General features: G+C 36.8%; 5 protein-coding genes across 15 annotated transcripts in view; 2 read left to right on the top strand and 3 right to left on the bottom strand.

Annotated features, from left to right (window-relative positions):
* LOC129573898 (UDP-glucosyltransferase 2) overlaps positions 1-11,035 on the bottom strand; it is a 15,458-nt gene extending 4,423 nt beyond the window's left edge. Inside the window, exon 1 of one of the 2 annotated variants that reach the window (XM_055455059.1) lies at positions 10,918-11,035. The gene's annotated coding sequence lies outside the window, so the exon portion shown is untranslated. Of the gene's footprint in view, positions 1-10,667; positions 10,897-10,917 lie in introns of those variants that run through there. The other variant, XM_055455058.1, reaches the window with a different exon arrangement.
* Positions 11,036-12,636: 1,601 nt separating this feature from the next.
* Positions 12,637-14,843, bottom strand: LOC129573910 (ubiquitin-conjugating enzyme E2 N). Of its 6 annotated transcripts, XR_008688645.1 has the most exons (4): positions 14,384-14,567; positions 13,366-14,287; positions 13,095-13,218; positions 12,637-13,006 (listed from the first exon to the last, which is right to left on the bottom strand). XR_008688645.1 is itself a non-coding variant. In XM_055455074.1 (3 exons), the coding sequence occupies exons 2-3, from the start codon at positions 13,753-13,755 to the stop codon at positions 13,159-13,161; spliced, it is 450 nt and encodes a 149-aa protein (XP_055311049.1). In that variant the 5' UTR covers positions 13,756-14,287; positions 14,613-14,843; the 3' UTR covers positions 12,637-13,158. The 6 variants fall into 6 exon arrangements, 5 of the variants coding, with proteins under 5 accessions (XP_055311049.1, XP_055311052.1, XP_055311048.1 ...); XM_055455074.1 differs by lacking the exon at positions 14,384-14,567 and adding an exon at positions 14,613-14,843 and having other exon boundaries at positions 12,637-13,218; XM_055455077.1 differs by having other exon boundaries at positions 12,637-13,218; positions 14,353-14,820.
* Positions 14,361-18,414, top strand: LOC129573901 (ribonucleoside-diphosphate reductase subunit M2). 2 transcript variants are annotated; one of them, XM_055455062.1, is made up of 3 exons: positions 14,361-14,497; positions 16,724-16,966; positions 17,119-18,414. In XM_055455062.1, exons 2-3 carry the CDS (start codon positions 16,793-16,795, stop codon positions 18,007-18,009), a joined length of 1,065 nt encoding a protein of 354 aa, XP_055311037.1. In that variant the 5' UTR covers positions 14,361-14,497; positions 16,724-16,792; the 3' UTR covers positions 18,010-18,414. The 2 variants fall into 2 exon arrangements, with proteins under 2 accessions (XP_055311037.1, XP_055311036.1); XM_055455061.1 differs by lacking the exon at positions 14,361-14,497 and adding an exon at positions 15,595-16,105.
* On the bottom strand, positions 18,347-21,796 carry LOC129573897 (peroxisomal targeting signal 1 receptor). Of its 4 annotated transcripts, none has more exons than XM_055455054.1 (6): positions 21,251-21,796; positions 20,657-21,084; positions 20,431-20,562; positions 20,041-20,305; positions 19,843-19,973; positions 18,347-19,739 (listed from the first exon to the last, which is right to left on the bottom strand). In XM_055455054.1, exons 2-6 carry the CDS (start codon positions 21,080-21,082, stop codon positions 18,786-18,788), a joined length of 1,908 nt encoding a protein of 635 aa, XP_055311029.1. In that variant the 5' UTR covers positions 21,083-21,084; positions 21,251-21,796; the 3' UTR covers positions 18,347-18,785. The 4 variants fall into 4 exon arrangements, with proteins under 4 accessions (XP_055311029.1, XP_055311030.1, XP_055311031.1 ...); XM_055455055.1 differs by having other exon boundaries at positions 21,367-21,796; XM_055455056.1 differs by lacking the exon at positions 20,431-20,562 and having other exon boundaries at positions 21,251-21,707.
* Positions 21,797-21,836: 40 nt separating this feature from the next.
* Positions 21,837-22,825, top strand: LOC129573909 (probable RNA-binding protein EIF1AD). Its single transcript, XM_055455072.1, has 2 exons — positions 21,837-22,008; positions 22,085-22,825. Exon 2 carries the CDS (start codon positions 22,123-22,125, stop codon positions 22,657-22,659), a length of 537 nt encoding a protein of 178 aa, XP_055311047.1. The 5' UTR covers positions 21,837-22,008; positions 22,085-22,122; the 3' UTR covers positions 22,660-22,825.

The following is a 22,825-nucleotide window of genomic DNA, read 5'->3' as shown; positions in this document are numbered from 1 at the left end:
TTTGTTTCACTTATATGTGTTGTGAATAGAAGTTGCGTTTTCATTCTTGGACATTCAATTGAGAGTTTGGAATCGTGACCTTCAAAAATTAGAATCGGCTATATTCAATAATGAAATCTATCTGTTGCTAGGCCTTAGCCAGTTAAAAATTCTCTTTATCCCCGGTCATCTTATCCATTCAAAGAGTACAACAACCACTAACACTATAATAGAGTACGCATATTGGTTATCATATTCAAGTGGATCTTGAATATGCTGTTGTGATTCGGGCTTTTTGACTTTGAAATAGTTTTTCAATCGTAAAAACCCATTTTAACTGCGTATGGATGACGGCAGCGTTTTTGATCGTCGACACTTTTTACTTCACGCGCAATATTTACAGATTTGTTGTTTTTCTCATAATTCTCAATTTGTTCCCCCTTATCAATGTCTCGTTCAATTAGCAGGTCTCTCAGTGTGCACGTATTTTTTACGGAACAGCATCGAGTATGTTTGCAAATCGCATGACAAACAGCAAATCAACTGAAATCAATGCTCATGCGTAAGACGAAGAAGTAAAGATACATTTACATACAGTACAAACAGTTGAAAACAATTTAAATTTGCATCAAATGATGTTATTATGTTGACATATTTAACGACTTAATAATGCGTCGTAAATGAATTTGTGATGGCGCCGTCAGTTGAGGGCTTTAATCGCCATGATTCGATCAAATTGATTGAAAATGACTCAACTCTACCCATTAATGGGTGGCATAATTAAACTGGTAAGCAATAATCAAGACACGAACTGACAACAATTAACCGAGAAAAGAGTGAAGATAAACCGCGCACACAATTTGCACACATAAAAATAACAATTACAAACTCTTTGTGACTTTCATTTCTTGTATGAATCGCTTTTATTTTTCTATGTACTTCTTTTTTTTCCCTCTGTCATACTGTCTTTTTGCATTTCTTCACAATCGCACAGCTACAGCTGAACGCGAAGTTGTAGAAAAAAAATGAAAGAAAAATAAAACAATTACATAAGAACCAAATGAGCATACAACAAAATTAGCCGCCAGAATAACAACAATAATATTCAACATGCGAGCCTCCGTGGTATAACAATTAAAAAATACTGCAGCAAGCGAAAAAAATGCGATGGAAATGAAACAACAGAGGAACAAAATAACGTGTGCTCATTGTGCTCGAAGAATTCGAAGCCATACGGTTGATATTTTATTTGGAAGTTTGCTTATGAGCAGAGAGCTTTTACAGCATTTTTAGCACAAAAATAATCGGTTTTTGCATTGGACATGCGGTTGGGTGAGGTAAATACAACGCGATGCAAGCCAGCGAGCTTGCTTATTCTCTCTCTCTCTCTCTCTTTCGGCCAATTTGATTCGTTACCCTCAACAAGATGCTTGAATGATGAACATTCATAACTATCAATTGCATAGCGCTGTATTGGAATTTCGACGAATAATGTGCATGGTGCAGAGATTGGTTCCCGTGTTGCATCCAACTACGACATCGATTTGGGAATTGGCCACGGAACACGTGTGTGCTCGATGTATCATCCATTATATTGAACGATAATAAATGAAACAAATGGTTCTGGATTCAGTTCAATGCACGGTGAAGAAAACAGAATAGACGAATAATTCAGGTTTTATCGACGCAAATCTATGCACCACCGTACTGCATGTTAAACTATTGAACTTTTTGCAGAACGAATTGGATTTGCTCTTCGGAGTTATACATGGCTCCGGTAAAACCGCTTCATTTTCCGAAGCATATGAATGGGACGAAGCGTAGAGATCAGGTGACGCGCGCTACGGCGCATACTCGTAATAGCTTTTGCATGAGCAATTGTGCAACAAATAAATTATGATTCAAGCGTTAAAAGCGAAATGCCAACGAAAACAGAAATACTGAATGAAAACAAACGTCATGTGGCTGCATCAAAACAAAAATACGTCCAACCGTTGTGGTAGCTATAGGCGGTCTATACCTCTTTCTCTCTCTCTCTCTCTCTCTCTCTCTCTCTCTCTCTCTCTCTACCTCTCTTTTGGTCAATAAATCTATTGCAGGCTGTTAACGATATGCCCATGCTTATCGTAAACAAACAGTAGCATTGGATTTTTTCATTATGTACAAGCACTTGCGATTCCCAGAATATGAAGATATATTGTGCACATGCACTTGTGCCTGCATTATTCATAAATGTAAACAGTGTGGTTGGTGTTGGATTGGGCGCGATAGGCAAAAGAAGTACTTCGTTCCGTAATGCGACAAAATTTATTTCGGAATATAAGTGGTGTGTGATTGTTCGTCATGAATAATTTTGTTTTCGTCTCGATGAGTGCTCTCGTGCGATGAAGATTTTGCTTGCCGAAGTGATTATGCTCTTTTTTTTCCCATGCACCGTAAACCGAAGCGTTGGGCTTGTTCCTGTGTTGATGCGTTTTTTTTCTGCCATCATCATCATCATCATCATTCACGATAGCATCAAACAATTACTGTACAAAAACTTTCACTCACAAACCAAATGATGCGCGCAATTGGCATCGTTTTGCATCGCAACGTCAAATTTTTTCTATTTTACACAAACAGGAACTTTGGATCATGAAAGCCGAAGACAAACCATTTGGAAAATTTTCGTCTAAAACATTTACGTGAGCAAGAGAATTTCTTTTCTTACAAATGAGTCATATTAGGAAAATTTCCATTTGAAACAACTGCCTCAAAGTGTTCAAATCAATCACGATTGGCGTTCGATGTCCGCGCAGACTCGACGCATGATAAATGGAAACAGTCGAAAAAGAAACGCAAACAAATCGAAATGCAACCATGAACTTGAATAAAATAGATATTTTTGTATTGTCTGTAGCGTCTGTTTGACTCTCGATCATTAAAATAAAAATGATTGCACGTGGCCGATTTCATTTTTCTGTCATCCAATATCTGACAGACAACGAATTTATGTTGTGATCGCGTTTTATGAGTGTTTGCGTTATTTAGTCATAAAAATTGGCGAAATCCAATTCAATGAGATTGATGAATGAAGACAATCACTACACACTATAACACACAATCACACCAAATTACCGCATGCACTCAATTTTTTTTTGGGTGGATTTTTGATTGAAAACATAAAATGAAATGATTGCATAACCGCACAGCAGCATTGCTGAAACAATTATGTAGCGGCGCAGAGAATTGATTTCATTCATTTCACACGACATTTTTGTACAATGTTTATCCTAAAATAGAGAGCTAGAGTGATTCGCTTCACTTTTGTTCTTCGCGTATTTTTTTTCATTACTTTATTATATTGTGCTAGTTTTCTTTCATCACATTTATGCTGCTATTCAATTATATAAAGTTTATTTTGTATTTGTAAAGAATTTTCTTCAGTTGATTTTCATTGGGGCATATTTTTTTTTGTCCCAACTGTTTGTCATGTGTTATTGAAAACGGAAATTAATTTTCGATCAACACTTTTATTAGACATTAATCCGAATCTAGGTTAGATTTGACCGTGAGCGGATTTTAATTTTCTGTGGGGAAAACCCACTTTTTAGGTGGAAAAACCGAGAATGGTCATCATTTACGCCTGAGTACATACATTCAATTCAATTTTAATTGAGATCATTTTTAATATGTTTTGACATTCAATGCACGCGGTTTCACAAGCATTTTATTTTCCATTCATTTGTTTGTTTTGCTACGTTTCGCGTTGCTTTATTGTTTTTTTTTTCATTTGGACCAATTTTAAAATATAACAAACTGTCAAAAATAAAACAATGACAAAAAAAGCCCTGCATCTATTGATAGCAGATTGGAAATAGAAGATGACCATGATCCAAAGTGATTCTTTTGTTAATGTACTCGCGGTATCTTCAGCTGACCAATGGCCTTGATATTTGTTACATAGTCTTCACATTAAAATGTCTTTAATTTGATGAAATTATGTGATAAGCGAATTTTGTTGTTGCTGCCGCTGATGCTGGCTGGCTCTGTCACGGGCTTTTTTTCTATGCCGTATTACACATCGCGCACACGTTTCATCGTCATCATCCGTCTCTTCTTTTTTGCGCCGTCATTCGCGCTCCATCTTATCGGTCGTTATCGATCTCAAATGAAGTGACAAGATTTTATCTCTTTGAATAAATTGAAAATGCGGTATATTTACTATCAAAAATAGCATGAAATGAAATTGACATTTACTTTCGCTTTGTCGCCGTTGCAAAGTATCGGTGACGAAACCGCCCAAAATCAAATTCATAACCGTGCGGAATGTTTCGAGGTGAATGAAAACCAAAACAAAAAATAAACACACACACTCTCTCTCCCTCTTACACACAGACGCAGAAGTGTAACAACGATACAACAAAACTCGCGGCACAGAGAGGAAAAACTTGATGGAATTTTATGCATAAGCAGACACTATTAATGGCCATAATGCGCTTGACCCAAACTCTTTACAAATACAATTTCAAATGTTTTTTTTTTCAATTTGAAATTCTATGCATTCAAAGTTCGAAATACTTCATGCGGAATATTTCACGCTCGCGTAAATCGCTTGAATTCACCAAACGGATGAAGAAAAAATGCCGGCTTTCGATTGAAAAATCTTCATGAATGAGAATCCAGTTGCGCGTTCACATTGGATGAAAATTGAATAGTTTCCGTTGTATGACGCCGATATAAAAACAAATCAATTGGCCAACGGTCGAGTGGAATGGAAAAAAATTTAAATGAATTTCACATTTACATTCGACTTTGTTGCAGTTTAGTTGAGGCAATTTTGGCCACATTACAAAGTGATTGCTGCCTTTGAAACCCAATTAAATGGCTTAGTGCAATATTATCTATTGAAAACGACGGCTCATTACGTTCTCCAAACAAAACATATAGTTTGTTTCTTTTTTCGTCGGTTTGCAGGCAGCACCAAAACGAAAATCACCATTGCATTTTCGCATATTAATATTCTTTTAAGCTATTTTTTTTTCTTCATTGGTGAGTGAGCGCGATTTTTCGTTGCCACATTGATCAACAACGTGATTTTCATAAATTCAAACATGTCGTTGCCGCCGCATGCATCGAAATCCAAATACTCTGGCTGTGTATTTTTGTGAAAACGTACTGGATGTTGCGAAAAACCACATTGTAGGAAAAAAAAACAGCCAACATTTGAATTTATCGTTTAATTTTTCGTAAATATGCATTGCATATAAAGTAACAGTGTGTTACGGTGGATATTTTTTTTCCACCTAAACCATTCAATCAAAACATATTTTTGTTGTTGTATTTGTACAAATATCCCATCGTTTAGAAACGATTTTCAGGTGTCCGCATTAAGCGCAAGCAATTAGATTTCCTTCGTTCCGAACGAATTATGCTAATGCATCGGAGCACCGAACGATGGTGCTGACGATCGTGTGTCACATTGAAAACGAATTATACGTGCTTCTGTGCCTTAATTTAACAAACTATGCGCCATGATTATTACATGAATCAGCAATCTAGAATAATCGCAAAAGATTTACATCAACAAGGAAGCATTGATTGAATTCCACTGTGGAAATCATCGGCTCTCGCTCTCGATCGATTGATCGCATTGTGGTCACTTTCTAATAACAAACGAAACAAAATTATACAATGTTACCAGAGTGTTTCAGGTGAATGTTATCTCATCCATCGTCGATGCATACGCACACTCTACGCAGCTCAGTGTATGTACTACAAATTTAATGAGCACTCTCGTGCAGACACACCATCGATTACTTAATATTTGTTATTGGGTTCGAAAAAGTGAATAAATTTTTTTTTCTGTTTTCATTTACTATTCTTTTATCGTGTGCATTGCACTTGCACCTTCTCTGACCGCTTTTTTTTCTTTCTTTCGTTTTTACGTCTGTTCGATCGCTCGTCCAATTGTTCGTTTTGTTTCATTGTTGCTCTCATTTTCGAATTGAACGCAAACAGAATAGTGGTGTAGCATTGTCGAGAATCTAAAGCAACGCCACTTACATGCTTGTTATATCTACGTTGTTGCTCTGGGTGTGTTTTGTTTTTGTTAAGAACATGAAATGTCGAACAAATTTCGATGACTGCCAAGGTCTTTCACTTTTCCAACTGTCAAAGGAAAGTCGCATTACTTGAATATTGTACGTGGTTTGGTTTTTTCTCTGTTGTTCAAGTCGAACAGAGAAGCAAATAGCTATCACATTATACCACCTTTTCTACAACGATCAAGCCAAAATCAATGTCACTTTTTATGGGCAAACACACAAACACAAATAATTCCCTGTTCAACTTTTTTTCTTCAATTTTTCTCCATCAAACGATATCATGTTAGAAATTTATGGTCGACTCGAGTAATCACGTACATATCTGGGGCGATAGTAATAGTGTACATTCAATTGCTTGCACTAATCTGGAATATTTACTCGATCACTTCGGTATGAAGAGTTCCGAACGGTATGTAGCATAAATGGAAACTAAACTGAGTATACATTTGTGTGCAGAATTTACTGTTTGGTTTTTGAGTGAATTTCGTCTGTCAATGGGTGCTAATAATGATCGGAATTTGAAATTTCAAACGATGACCGATCCTCTTTCGGCTTAAAGTATGCACTTGGGCTTGCCCACACATAGCCAATGGTTGTTGTTGTTGTGTTCTAACACAAGAGAGAGACAGACGACGGGTGATGGCTTTTGAAATGGTGAGAATGCCCGATAAATGGGATTATACGACAGATCTACGACACTTGTCACTAGCTTCGACTATTTGAAGACAAATATTTACCTCGGATATAGTATATTCTATCTGTTGGTTATGTTAATTGAAAGAGTGATGGTCAAAGAGAAATGACAACGAAACTGAGTCAAAATTAACACCTTCAAACATTTTGCCAGCATCTCATCCGATTTGCAGTCGACAAACTTCACGATGATGTGTACTCGTTGAATTCAAGTGCTTACATTTGATCGATTCAAGTTTGATCAAACTACGTGATCTATGTTTTCTGCATAGTGCTACCGATCGGAACAACGATAGTTTTGCGTTTCTTCAATTGAAACCAGTCCCATGTTCATGAGCTGCACATGAATAAATGGCAAAACATATTGAAATATTGCCATAAGTAAGGGAGCCAATTCATATGTCCAATATTAGAATCAGTTTATTTATGATTTCTACCTGTATTTTTGAAAATAGAGGCAAATAAATAGCAACATCAGCTTCTTTTTATTGGCCATAACCTGCATATGTACAAAACCATTAAATGTCGTGAAATAAAAAACAAGATCAATTTGACTACAAATTTTTCGTATATTGTATTTCTTTAACACCATCAACTGGATCCATCCAAGCGAATAAAATAAAATCGGTATCGGAATCTGCTGAAATTGCATAATATGTGCTTCTTTCGTGATGGAACTGGCTTTCGGTGATATTTTGGTCATAATATTTCTATTAGGTATTCATGACACTCTGAATCTCTTTAAAAAACCCCATTTAAATGACGAATTTTTTTTTTCGCTTCTCTGTGGACTGAGCCGCTCGATGACGCAGTCAACACATGGCCAGTCATAAATCTCACCACTTGAGGCAATCACATGTGTGTTTTGAATTATTTTATTTTTTGTTTTTTTTTCTGCAAAATGCACGTTATTTGGATTTTTTGATTTCGTTCATCAAGATTAGAGCGGGCAGCGACCAAATATTTTTAAGAGATAAATCATGTTGCAATAAAAAATGTTTGAAAAAAGACACCATTAGCCAAAATATTTTTTTCTTCATAATTTTGTTTTTTGAAATCATAATAGACCATTTAAGCAACGACACTTGGCATCATTGCTTTAAATGGTAGTATGTACGATGCTGGCAGCTAGCATATATTTTTTATAGCCGATTTTCATCAGAGAAATAAAAGAGTCTCTGGAATAAAAATATTACTTTTATGAAGCATACGGAATTTTTCGTGTTTTTATGCGATTTATGATTGGACAAAGAGTGAAGGTTTATGTGGCAGAGCGGCGTTCAAGTTGATTGTTTATGAAATTGGTCGCGCGGTTGTTCACGTGTTTGGAAATCGATACATGGCAATTGTAAGAAAACCCGAAAACTATTACTCAATCATTTCGTGTTTTAAGATGCGGGCGACAGCAACAACGAGTTGCTGTTGTTGTTGCTGCTGCTGCTGCTGCTGTACGGTGACACTGCATCGAGTAATGCCTGATATTGTTGGAAAATGCGAAACAAATCAAGAGAAACGGATCATGAGCGCAGGTGACTCGTAAAACTACATATTACGATGGTTCTCTTCTTCTGGGACACTGGCCGCATCTTTCCGACTCGATTTCAACATTCATGTTCGGTATCATTGCGTGTTTTTGTCAATAAAATTTACATTTAATCGCTTAGCACACAAACGAATTCTGTCTCATAGGTTTTCTTGTATGGAAATGCTCATTAATATTGTGACAAAAAAAAGAAACTTTCTCTGTTCGACCTAGCTGGCTGCATTTCATTCTGAATGACGTAACAGTTTCCATTTCATTAAAAGCGACGATTCCATTTGAATATATATATTTCCATCTTGTTGATTTGTTCGTTGCGTAGATCATTCTCTCATTTCAAGCTAGTTTTTTCTCGTCAAGTATTTTAGCTACACTTGAGCTCATTATCTCTTCGCCGATTTTGTACATGCTGCGTTGACCTAAACGCATTTGCAAATCATGCCACTGAGAAAAACTTCACAACGCACGTATCATTTTCTTCATGGTTGGCACTCTTCCTATTCCGGCTCAGGTCTTATCGCAAGTTCAAAGGGCCGCAACATCAGCCAACTCACTTGAAAAACAAATGCGTTGACTTGCCCGATTTAGCAACTATCACGCCTTCGACCACGGAAGACAATAGCTTCGATTGACGTTTCTCCATTTTATTTTCACTATTCGCACTTGATTCGGTTGTATAATTGCGATATTTTATTTCTCTACATCTTTAGATTTCGGTCAAGCAATAAATAAGAGAAACTTCAAATAATCGCTGATATACTCTTAACTAAATCGCGACATGTAGATCAGGAATCGATAGTCAATTTTGTGTCTGTATCTGTATGTTTGTGTTTTTTCTTCTTTTTTTCTTCTTTTTTCTTCGCTCTTTAAGCGTGTATCGATTTGGGCGAATCTACATGCAACAAGCGTGTGACGTATGCTAAACCGACAGCCAATTTTGTGCAACCTCTTGCCGCTTCCAATGGATTTCACTACGAAAAAAAAATCCATCGGTGATCATGACATTATTCATTATATCGTTTCTTCGTCGGATTTCATTACAACGCGATTTGTATGTGTTGTCTTTCTCTTTTGCTCTGTCGCTCTGAATACTCCAATGCAACCCACTTGCCAGAGCTTCTCTTGGTCAAACCAATGCTTCCATATCGGTTTTAATTAACATCACCCGAAAGAAGTTCCAAAAGTTGTCCACTGTCACTCGATCGTATAAAATTGCAAAATTGCAGGTAGATTCACACACATCATATTTTAGACCATTTACGTTTAATAACAAAATCGGCATTTTTTGAACTTTAAGCTTATCGAGAAAAAAAGAAACGAATGCAAATAAATCAATTTTTACATTTTGTTATTTAATTGAAAAATGTTCGGACATCAAATTAAGTGACGATTAGAGTGGCAGTATATCTTTCGCATTCTTTGTAATGACCCTCGATTTTAATCCATTTATTTGCAAAATTACTCATTTTATTTCCAAACCGACTATTTGATCTCGAAAGCTTAAAACTGATCGTATGCCATGAATTCAGCCAATAAACTTGAATCGGTTAGAATTATTCAACATTATCAAATAACACCATCGAAATGTGACTCTGAAAAAATTTCATACACAAATTCGTCCCTTAGCGATGCAAAATAGCTTAGACAAGGGACAATGTTGCGTATGAACTTTTACAAGTGTCGCCAAAATACATGTCTTTCTTTCGTTATTTTCTAAATTCGTATAATTCTGACCCATTCACTTAACATTCTATCATTCTCAATCAATATTACTTCGTTGTATTTTCAATTGACATTAATCTTTCTCTTCGGAATTTAAAAACAAATAATTCCTTATTTTCTTCCTCAAATTGAAGTCTTTTCGCATTAGACATCGATGTGGTTATTCACGACAATATCAATGCAACTGATGTTGTTCGGGTTTCTTCATTAGTGTTGTCATAACAACAACGACAAAAAAAATGCACTCACGGGTTTTACAAGGTAGTGAACACAATATTACAATACCGGTTAATTATTTCGAGCAGCAAGTACTAGATCCGAAAAAAGTAAATGAATTCGACGTTGGGTGTCCGTTATGCAGAGAGAAATATTGTAATTGAAGTATTTAAAAAAAAGTTAAGGTTGAATATTTGAAATACGCTAGCGCTGTGGAATGTGATTGAATTTTGCAGATGCACCGAGTCGAAAACTACGGCAATTATAGTTTCAGCAGAGTTTAACGATTTGAACGTCCTGAATTCAAACAATTAAAATGGCCTGGATTCAACGACCATTCAAACGATCAAGAATTAACTAAAAAACTATTCTTTTTTTGCATTAATTGAGCGAATTTTTTTTCTTCGGTTAAATTGTTCAATTTCTATTACCGTTTTATTTTCTCATTTACAAAAACTTGGCACACGCTTTACAAATAAAATTGAGGTTTTTTTTTATCTCTTCACGTGAAAACGGAATAAATTTTTTTGTTATCAAACTGTCCGATTTAAAGTCAACGATTTTAAATTCATCGAACCGTCAACACGATCATATATCGCACTTACAGACAAATCAAAGAGAAAGAGTATGAGTACGGTACACGTCTTTTATCGACCACAGTGAATGATCAACTGAACTTACTGGAAATGCTAAACGACTGAAATGCATGGATTTTTACAAACGCTCAAAAAATAGACGGCGCACGCGCACGAGCTCGCGCCCGCTCTTTTTCGATCGATACGGCGTGTGTTGAGAGCGCTGTTTTTCGACACTGTTTCCAAAAACGCCTCTATCGACGTGCATGCCTACTACCTTGCATCAGTCTCGTTGGTCGCGCCGTGTTGCCGACACATTTTACACACAGTGGCGCGAAATAGTTGCATGGAAGTGAATGGTGTGTGCGAGTGCATAGCGCTTTATTGGAGATCACTTGTACATCGGACATGTGCGAAGTGCTCGAGGGCAGACAAAATATACTCACATTCACACACACACACACAGTGGTCCTATGTGCGCACATCGACAAACCATGAGGAAGCTGATAACGATCAGTCATAAACAATGTAATGCAGTCACAAACAATACACGAAATATCGATCGAATGTCTCAAAGAAAGTGAGTGCGCGCTCCATCGAGAGCTACACCACCAAATCGTTAAATGCGCCATCCGATGTGTACATTGTCCATTTATTTCAGTCGCATTCGAATTGTTGATCACTTAATTTGTGTGTGCACATTTACACTTATGAATCAAAAGCATGCATAAAAATTACGTGTTGTAATTTTACATGTTAGATAAAAAAAACGTATTTGATCCACTCTATATACACATATGAATCACCGATGTAATGGTTCCATTATTCGTTGCTCTTCGCTTCACTCTCTGGTTTTTATATGTATTTGTCTTCTTCTGTTTTTTCCTCAGTTGCTTTCTTTGTGGTGGTCTGTTCAATTTAATATCGAAGGCCACATGCATTGTGTTGCCGTCCATGCCAACAAAGAGGCCACAACCTGCGGAACCAGTAACAAATGACCAAAAGGTTAGGATGGGAAGAGACAAAAAAAAAGTTGACAACTTTCGCGCACCCATTTACTCTGATCAACCAGAATCATAAGGTCAGGACGTAGGCATCAAAAACGTTCTCACTTCGTTATCATGTGAATGACCTGCAGCACACTGTCACTGCCGCTGTCTCCGTTGCCGCCACCGCCACTGCCACAACGGCTGTTTCATGGCACTAGCGAGAGAACCATGACTGAAGTCGTAACGTGTTTCTTTGAACTTGATAAAATCAGCGGAAGGAAAAACCTTTTCGAAATGTTCATTCCGTAAAACAATCGCCGTCAGCTACACACATTACTCATTGATCCTTCGATGAAAGCACATCAAGCAATTTTCTCTGTCTCGTTGTAAACAATTTAATTGGATTTTTCTTTTGTCTGTTTTCCTTTTTTTTATTTTAAACGAAAATTTACAATAATTTTTGTATTGCTTTTTCCTTGATCCTTACAGATATGAACTCTTAAAATCGTTTTCTGCAATAATTGAATTTTCTCTGTGATACAGGTGATCAGATTTTTCGTGTGACATTATAAGTTCAATTCGAACAACAGGTCCTACCAAAAAAACGTTCAATTTTTTTTCTATACATACCCAATTTGTGATTTATTTATTTCTACGGTGAACTAAAATGATTCTAAAAATTGCAAAAATTATGCACAAAAACAGTGCCGGCAGATTTAAAATCAACATTTGATTTGAACAAGCATTTAAATGCTCAGATAACAGTAGCCAGGTGTCGTGACTCTTCAAGTGGCATCACGAATATGAAACACGTAATGAAATGAGAGAAGAAGAAATCGATTGTAAATTGTGTAATTTATTTACCATTTTTATAATTTTTTTGCAGTTTTTATTTTTCTGTATTTTTTTTAAAGGTTTTATAGTAAATATTTTTAAATTAATCGGATTGTTGTTTTATTTGCTTGTGTTTTCGGTTTGAGTGTTTGCTCTTAATTCATTCCCCCCGAATTTGTTACATCTTTTTTATCTTTAATAATACAGTATAAATCCAATTAATCAAATTTTCATATCATAATTTAAATCTTGTTTTATATGTTTTTGTTTTTGTTTTTATTTTTGTTTTTGTTGTTGTTGTTTTTTGCATCTTCTTAATTGCCCTTGTTTCTAACAAACTGCTTAAGTTCAGCATCCACATGCTAACATACACTGAAAATTGTTTATATTCTATTCACTATCATTTCATCTCTCAATCTTATTTTTTGTATTATTTTTTTTTCTTTCCTTGCATTTTTACCATAATTGTTAGTCGATTGCGTGGCGCACATCATCTATCCTCAGCATATACACACAATCAGCATTTACATTGCATATCGATGGGTCCATTCTTTTGCATTGCGGATAGCCTCACTTTCATTCACCTAATTTACCGGAAAGAAAATCGGTAAAAAAAAAACAACAACAGTAACCAAGGATGAATTAGCATTTCTTTTTTTTTTTTCTAGTGTGTGTCATGTATTTGTGCAAAAAGAACTGAAAAAGAAAATAAAAACACTTAGGGTAGTTACCTTCCAAAGTTCGGCCACATCATTAGCAAGAGGATCGTCTGGATTGGGTGCTGATAGCAAAGCTTGAATAGACAATAGGACGGTGCGAATTTGCAGTGCTGGACTCCATTTATCTTTCAATATATCTAAACATATCCGACCTAGGCGATCAATGTTTGGATGATAGATTTTCGTGATGAATCGCACTTTTGGCGCTGACATTGGATAGTCTTCGGGCAGAAATAGTTCCAATTTGAAGAGGCCGCCTTCGAATGGTGAGTCTGATGGTCCGGTAACAATGACATGAAAGTAGCGTGCATTGTTTTCATCGGGAACAGCACTGATGCCGGGCACTGGTTCCTGCAGCAAACGCATTGTTTCTTTCACAATTCGACGTGACAGTGCAGCCATATTTATTTTTGTGAAACTGTTGCCTTCGGTTTTTCTATTGTTGTTATACGAATATTTAGAGCCTCTCTATCGTTCGCTCGGCGGTCTACACTGGATTACTGCGGATGATTCACTTCAAATTTCCAAAATGATTTCTATTTGCCAAAGCACCGAATGTTTTGCCGTATCTCAATAATCGGTGATGATGAATGTTGCGTTTTCGGTCGAATCGCGTTTCTCTCTCACTCGGTGTGTGACACAAGGCGAAAAAAAAAATTTCGGTTTTTAATAAAAGTTGCGTTCAGCTTCTCGACACACAAGCAACCAAAAAAAATTTTATTTGACAGTTCTCACTTCACGCTCTTCTCCTATGTGTGTGGTGTGTCGTGTGTAGAAAAATAAAAATTCGCTTTTCTGTCTCTTTCTCCTTAGATTTTTTCGATTTGATTTTGAACACAATGTGTGTTGGGCAGCACAATAGCAAAAATTGCGTTTGATTGCTGTCTCACACTCAACACACCGACAAAATAAAAACGTTTCTTCTTCCTACTGCCTGCCAAAAGAGAGAAAAAAAGAGAGATAGAGACAGGGATAATAGAGAGAGATAAAAAAACTAACAACTTAAAATCGAAAATGGAACGATTCGAACAAACGAGCCGAACACTTTGTGTGATTTTTTTCTCTTTTGTTTAGAATCTCGAAACGATAATGCGCTGCTTATTTACTTTGTGGAGATGATTTCGCCCTCGTTTTGTACAAATTCGTAAGTAAAACGAAATCAAAATTTCTATAGTTTTATTTTTTGGTTACTTGTCAGCAAGTTGATTGTTCTTACAGTGAATATTTCACAAATTCTTTGTAAACGACAGCTATCGTACCTATTTTTTTAATGTAGCTTCTTCTTTTTCTCTCCTCCTTGTTATTACTTTAGTCGAATATGTCTGTTGTGTTTGTGCCTTTTGAAAAATGTTCCAAATATGTATAGATTTGTACAAGCAATTCACTGTGTGTGTTTCAGTTGGTTGGTCGTTTTATTTTTCGAGCTATAGTGGGGTAATTCGACATTCAGATGGTGTCTGTGTATACGTTCGTATGCAGAAAAGTCATGCACAATGACTTTTTATTGTTGAATATGTTCATGTTCACGGGATCTGGCTGATGTGATTGACAATCGTTGGTCTCTCTCTCTCTCTCTCTCTCTCTCTCTCTCTCTCTCTCTCTCTGTATGCGTGTGCGCGCGATTTTGGTGAATGTGTGCGTCTGACGTGAGAAGCACTGCAACAACAATAGCCCGAATCGCCTTGCTCTTTTTTGTATGAAATTTGAAATGAAAAACGTAGCAAAAACCCTAAAGTAGCGTTTGTACTTTTGCGGCTTCACAATTGGAATTCCATTTGCTTGGCCAAACTATATGGAACAATTTAGTTTGTCGGCAACAATAATTGGGATTCTTGTCAGAGAATCCAACGTTTATTTTTAGTTTTCACCTAAATGAAAAAAAAAAACAAATATTGAATGCCATACAAATTCCATTGAGCACCTTTTCTAAGCTGATAAACATGTTGCACCAACAGTTGAATTGAGTTCAGCGTCTTAGTAATGCAAGCCAATAAATACCTCGGTTTATGTAATAAATAAATTACAAATATAGCGAATTCAATAACAGAAAATTCGAATGAAATACAAAATTGATATGCATCTCTCTAATAAGTCATAATCGTCATCTAAATTAAATGTCGATTTTAGTACATAGTTCATTGCATACGGATTGTACTCAAGCTGTATCTAAGCAGCTGCGACTCCGTGTCTATGCTTTGCTATTGTGTGTTTAAACTTTAAACGGTTTATTTTCGCCGCACTCTTAAGTACGACATGTACGAACATGAATACATCAGAACGCTACGCGCTCTTTTCCCTGTGAACCAAATGATTTTCACATTGAATCTTAGGTTATTTGGGCGCGAAAACACAAACATTCGTTGACACCGATATATAAAGTAAACCAACAATTTGAACTGGCTGCTATATTGAGCTAACAGTTTGAGAGCGTCGGACACGAATTTTAACAATTCACAAAGACATTCTGAAAAAATTCCATTGACTACATCATACAAGAACGTTTCCTGAATTTTTACCGTACAGTTTTTTTTCTGGAAATTGTTTGCATAATTTTTTTTTGACTCAACTTGTTAATGTTGTGATAATATCGTGAATTTTCTGCACATTTTGTTGGTTCTTTAAACGCGATTTTTTTCGAAATTCAAGAAAAAAGCAAATTTCGTCATCAATCATGATTCGTGCAACAGATGAACGTTTTGTTTTAGGAAGCAAAGAAAATTTGACCGCAAATATGGAAGCGTTCAGCTTAAAGGTAAATATTCATTCGATATTCGTATTGTCGCGCATTTTTATCGATAAATTGCTGGATTTTTGTTTTGTGCGGATGTTTGCAATTTTTTTTTTCCATAGTCGGTTGTTTTTTCATGTGTACGTGACTAATCTGTCCGAGTCACTTGTTTTTTGCGCGGGAGACTTTCGCGTCGATACATTTTTTGCACAATGGTCGTGCCTTGTTTATCTATTTCTGAATAAAATGATGTCTGCGCAATTTTATCCTTCGACTGCTTCGAAGCGAATGACTGCAATATCACATTTTTTCATAACAATTTACTCATTTTTTCTCTTCCGTATCATTTCTTTTTCGCCAACAAAGAAAAACGTTCTGCCATTTGTTATGTTATATTTTCAAAGCGATTAGCGATATTTTTTAAAGCAAAGTGAAAATATAATCAAAATTGGAATAATCTAATTTATTGGAAATGCTTGACACCACATTTACGTCATTTGGAAGATTAATCTCTGACAATGATCGCAAGTGATTCGTTGAATAACGCTCTTTCTCTCAACATTAAGAAGATTTTCGTAAAACAATTACCTTAGTTGAGGACTAACGAAACAATCGTTTGGATTGTATTTTTCTGTTCAACAGAGCCCACGCAAAGTGATTACTGGCCAAACCATTGACGGTGCGTCGCCAAACAAGTTGCGCAAACTCAACATGGATCAACATCAAAGCAAAGACGACGAAACCAAGAAAAATGAATTTTCGGCTATCAAATCTAACGCGACAATGGATTTCGATCCACAGCTGGAACCGTTGCTCCGTGAAAATCCAAAACGTTTCGTCATTTTCCCCATTCAATACAAAGACATCTGGGACATGTACAAAAAGGTAAATTATTGCGAGAATCGCCACTACCAGATTAGATTCCATTAAATGAAACGAAAATAAAAATTCGATTGAAGAAAGTTGATTTGACGTCACATCGTGTTAATTGAATGTTCCCTTTGTGTGTCTGTTGTGGTGTATATTTTTTGTGTTAGGCTGAAGCATCATTTTGGACGGTTGAAGAAGTTGATTTGACGAAAGACATGGATCATTGGAACAATAAATTGAACGAAGATGAACGCAATTTCATCAAGCACATTTTGGCATTCTTTGCCGCATCCGATGGCATCGTCAACGAGAATTTGGTTGAACGTTTCAGCCAAGAGGTGCAAGTGACGGAGGCACGTTTCTTCTACGGGTTTCAAATGGCCATCGAAAATGTTCACTCGGAAATGTACAGTTTATTGATCCAACAATACAGTCGCGATGACGAAGAGCGAAACTTTTTGTTCAATGCCGTTGAAACGTTGCCATGTGTTAAGAAGAAGGCTGATTGGGCTCTCCAATGGATTGGCAGCAAGTCGGCCACATTTGGTGAACGTGTGATTGCATTTGCCGCCGTCGAAGGTATTTTCTTCAGTGGTAGTTTTGCATCGATCTTCTGGTTGAAGAAGCGCGGCCTTATGCCAGGCTTGACATTCTCCAACGAACTGATTTCACGTGACGAGGGCATGCACTGTGACTTTGCTTGCCTCATGTTCAAGCATGTCGTACAGAAACCATCACCAGCTCGCATTCGCGAAATAATCCTCGAAGCGGTGAAGATCGAACAGGAATTTCTATCGGTCGCATTGCCAGTCTCAATGTTGGGCATGAACTGCGCTGACATGTGCACATATATCGAATTTGTCGCCGATCGATTGCTGGGCGAGCTCAATTGTGATCCGGAATTCAACGTCAAAAACCCATTCAAGTTCATGGACTTCATTTCGTTGCAAGGCAAAACGAACTTCTTCGAAAAACGTGTCGGCGAATACGCCAAGAGCCACAAGACCGACAAAAAGAACGAAGAATCCTCCGCATTTTCATTGGACGCTGATTTTTAAGCAAATCTTACTTACATTCATTTTCCTACCACTTTTTTTCATTTTATTTTACAACATTATTTTGAAGAATATATTTTTTCGTCTTGTAAGTCTAAGCCAAATGACTAGCTTTAACGTAGTTTGTAGATTTTTTTGATTGATGATTGACAGTCTTTTGAAAAAAAAATTTGTATGCAATTACGTTTTATCGCGCGCACACACACATTTTTCACCTTACCAATGTATTTTTGAGTTTGTTCACAACCTGGCGTGTTGATTTGAATCCAAACCGACTTCTAAACATAACCAAATGACAATGATGCTACAACTGATGCAATGAAATAAAACTTTTTACATATTCAACGTTCGATAGTTTGTAATTTTGATCTTTATTTTTTAATTGAAATAAAACACACGACAAAAACAGTTGATTTTGTGTTATTTGATTTTTAAGTGTTTTGAAAAGCCCCCCAAAAAGATTAAAAATCCACTTAGAAAATATAGTTGTAAAATTGTTTGGTTATTCTGATTATTTAAGCGCATGACGCTTTTTAAGCACAATTTTTCCGACGAAATTAAAGGTCATTTGCAAGAAAAAACAACATAGTTATTTCAACTCACTTGAAAAGAGTCACACTGATTGTTGTCTTTGACATTGTTCGTTTTTACCCTTTATTCCGTTCCAATAAGCCTTAATATCGATTCGTCGAAATATTTCCATCCACAACAAAATAAGAAAACTAGACCATAACCCACTTATAGTGTTGTAAAAATTTCACCATTTCCCAATTTTGTGTTCAATCAATGGTTTGGAATTCTCGATTAAGTATATCCAAATCGCGACTATCAATTGCTTCTTGAAGATCCATGCGGCCCATAAGTGAGATGGCCATACGTAGTGTGCTCCATATTGTGTCTGACATTTGATTGCTGGTATCTTTGACACTTTGCAGACCCGATCGTGACAACGAAGTGGCTTGATGATTAAGCGCCAGTAAAAAGTGTTCGATGGCTTCTTTGTATGACTTCAGATTGATACAAATTATACCGACATTGTATCGTGCCCGAATATATCCCGGTTCAATGGCTAGAGCATGTTGATACGCATCAACGGCGGCAATAGATTGATTACCATTGGCTAAGCTCGCACCCAAGCGATTCCATACTTTAGCGTTGTTTGGTTTGACCTGTAGGGAAGCTCGGAAGCAATCAGCTGCTTTCTCATAGTCGGACGATAAATTGAATAAGACTCCCAGTGCCTCCTGAATTTCGGCATCAATTTCATTTGGTGATTGTCGCACCGCCTGAATAAACAGATCTTGAACATCAATCAATTCGGGGCCATTTATCAATGAGCTTGCTATCATTCCTTCGGAATTTTTACTGAAATGAGCTGGTACAAGATTTTGATATTTTTCATTTGATCGAAGCCAATCGATTAACATGCGAAGCGCTTGAGTCTGCAAACTCTCGTTAGTGTATGAAATTGCCAAATCCATCATAACATTTCGATTTTGGGGATTCAGTTCAAGTGATTTGTTCAATGCAGCAATGGCGTTCGGATCTTTTTCATTTTCAGCTTGTGATGTTCCTAACAGCTCCCAAATTTCAGCATTATTCTCATCTTGTTGCACAGCTGCTTCAAAACACAGCACAGCACTGGGGATATCACCACGTTCGAGAAATGCCTTCCCTTTTTCGAATGCATTTTCAACGCCCAACATCGGATTATCCTCGTCGAATGTGTATTCCTAAAATGAAACCGATTCCAAGATGTTAATAATACTGCAGCAAACGGAAAATTGTGGTGGAATTTCTCCCAATGGTAAAGGAGACATCAACATGAATTCCTACTTTGTATGGATTATAATATTCGTTAAATTCAGAAAGCCACGGTGATTGATCATCAAGTCGGTCAGATATTTTCTTCCACTCATCTTGCAACCGATTCCAAAACTGCTTATTGAACTCTTCGTTATCAACATCTAAACGAAAATCGAATATTAAATATAAATAATTCAGAAAAATTGTGTAAATGCCACACATTTTTACCTTGTTTGGCTTTATGTTCGGCGAAATCTCGAACCCAGTCCGAATCCTGTTCAGATGTGGTCACTGCGGCTGCAGCTGCGGCTGCAGCTGTCACTCCGGCTTCACTAGTTTCCGCAGCAAATTCATCTGTCCACGAATGAATCGGCTGTTGACTGTTTTCTATTTTAACCTCTCCATCGCTAACTCTATTCATAAATCGCATAAATTCGTTGTATTTGTAGTGTTCAGAGTGACCAGGATGAGCTAGCTCCGCAGGTAAGGGTGCCTGTGGAATAACGACTTAAATTAACGCAGTCTCCTTTTGAATATTCGAAAATTGGCTCCACACTTTTATGTTTGTTGTCAAAGTAGAAGCGATAAATTTTAGAATTGTGCATTTATCAAACATACAACGTGATTTCCTAAAACATTTGCGTCGAAAAATTCTGCGGTGGTTAGCGGCATTGTGCTTTGTTCAGAAGTGTTTTGAATGTTAGCCAATGGCAGCGATTGAGTGATGAGGTGCGGATGATTTTGCCAAAACTTCCCAAAACCAAGAAGAGGAACAGGATGATTAGAATGTAATGTTTACATCTAGAAGATGACAAATTGATAGTGATTTCAAGTGACTTCATACCTGTTCCTCGTCGTTTGCTTTGATCGGTGCATCTTTCGGCTCTAGTTTTGCTTGTGTGTTTGGTCCTTGATGAAATTGATTGGCCCAATTCAACCCATTGTTGACTTCGGCTGATACGGTCGGTGCTTGAACCACTTCCAATGGATAGTTTTGTGCATCAATTTCTCGCATTTCCTGTAATAAAGCGTCCATGCGAAATGTTTGTGGTGCCGGTGCACTCATTTGACCGAGAAACTCATTGACGAGTTGGTTTTGGTTCATTTCACTGAAGCTTTGCTGTGGCCGACTTGATACCTCGGCAAATGGCATCGGCCGACCGGATATACCCTCATCTTTATGGGCTGCATCCTGCACTATCTGATTCCCTAGTCGCATCAACGGATTCGCGCCACCACATTCCGGATCGATTAGTTCTCTCAGTGACATTTCTATCATTTAGCAAAAACGATACAAAATATACGAACACCTTTCAGAAAATCATGTTCACATCAATTAACAGACGTTCAATTCTATAAATTGATTTTAGTATGAATTTTTTTTTCTAATTCTCTATTTGCCAAAATTCAATCGTATGGATTTTCACATTTCTCTTACCACAATAACCACTTCAATGAACTTTTGAGACAGAAATTTTCCAGTATTTTGTTTTTTTTTGTGTGAAACGTCGTCTATTATATGTATTCAATGGGAAAAAATCACTCGAAACCTACATGTATTCCGGATAGATTCTAGTGTGTCTGGATTTCAAGGCAACTGAAAAGCTGAATGATTATTTTTGTCGCAACAAATGATCACTGACAATTTGTCTGTGTGTTAAATTTTGCAAGTAGCAAAGATGATCAAATTATAGTAATTAGACTGAAAAATGCAAATCTCGTTGACATTGCCGTACACGATTCCGACTTGGATAAAAATAAATTATCACTTTCCGATGACTTTCAAAACACAATAATTTATTTTTATGTAATGTTGTTTATCCACTTATTCGGTTGTTTTGCTAATGTTGTTGTTGTTGTTTTTGTTGTTGTTTTCCTCACTCGCAATACATTGACAGATTGGTTTTTTTTATTTATTTTTTTTAATACGCACCGCACCATAATATAGTGGTTCTATTATATTATCGTTGCGAATGTTGGAATCGAACGCATCCATTGACAAAAGCAGTGAGTTACACACATTTCAATATATGAATGACATTTCGGTAGCTAAATCAACTTCACATGTGTTATTCAAATAAATTTTTGGTGGAAGCCAGCATGCTCACAGTAAATTACGGGCAAAATATCTCGAATTATCATCAAAATATTTCAATTACGGCGAGTCCACAAGCCAAAACATTCCATATGCAAAAAGTAAGTAATTAAATAGCGAGATTCCAGCGATTATAAAAAATAGCTTTAACTTTAATTATGATTGTTTCTATGTTAGCCGTGTTTTGACTGAAATCGAACGAAAAGTTGTTGAACATGTCCAAAGTAACAAAACGTAAACATGTGATGAAAGAAATGCAAACAGATGATTTCGATCCGCCCGGACCGAATCAGCAAATTGTGCGAATCCTAGGAAGCCGAGGCAACAACTTGCACGAAGTTGAATCGGCCGAACCAATACCAAACAATGGCAACGCGACCAATGATGATGCGGCTGAAACGAACACCGATCGTTTCTTGATTTCAATGCCGACCAAATTCCGGAAAAATGTTTGGGTGAAACGAGGTGACTATGTCATTGTGGAGCCAATCGATGAAGGCGACAAAGTAAAGGCTGAAATCGTACGAATTTTAACGCCGCAGCACATCAAAGAGTTCACCAAAGATGGCATCTGGCCCGAGAAGTTCACAACAAAAAACGACGACAGCGAAGTAAGGAGCGAAGCCGTTAATAGCTCAGAAGATGATGATGACGATTTGTTTCGAAACACAAATCGTTCGCATCAACACATCGAATCCGACGAGGAGGAATCATCCGGAGATGAAACCAGTAGCGAAGAAGAGAGTGATTGAATGAATGAATACAAAATGAAATTTGTTTACCTTTTATCTACTCTTAAAGACTCAAATTCCAGCTGATTCGTAATGACCCAATTCACTTTGGTCATACATCTGCAACTGGCTGTCGTTGTAATTCTAATAAAGATATTTGCGTTAAGTACACCATAAACAAACAAAA

The sequence above is a fragment of the Sitodiplosis mosellana genome, unplaced genomic scaffold (assembly GCF_009176505.1).
Source record: "Sitodiplosis mosellana isolate CC-2019 unplaced genomic scaffold, AAFC_SMos_1.0 Smas_scaffold_6150, whole genome shotgun sequence".
Taxonomy (NCBI): Eukaryota; Metazoa; Arthropoda; class Insecta; order Diptera; family Cecidomyiidae; genus Sitodiplosis; species Sitodiplosis mosellana.
The sequence above is the reverse complement of the archived record's forward strand: the minus strand, read 5'-3'. Positions and strand labels throughout refer to the sequence as shown.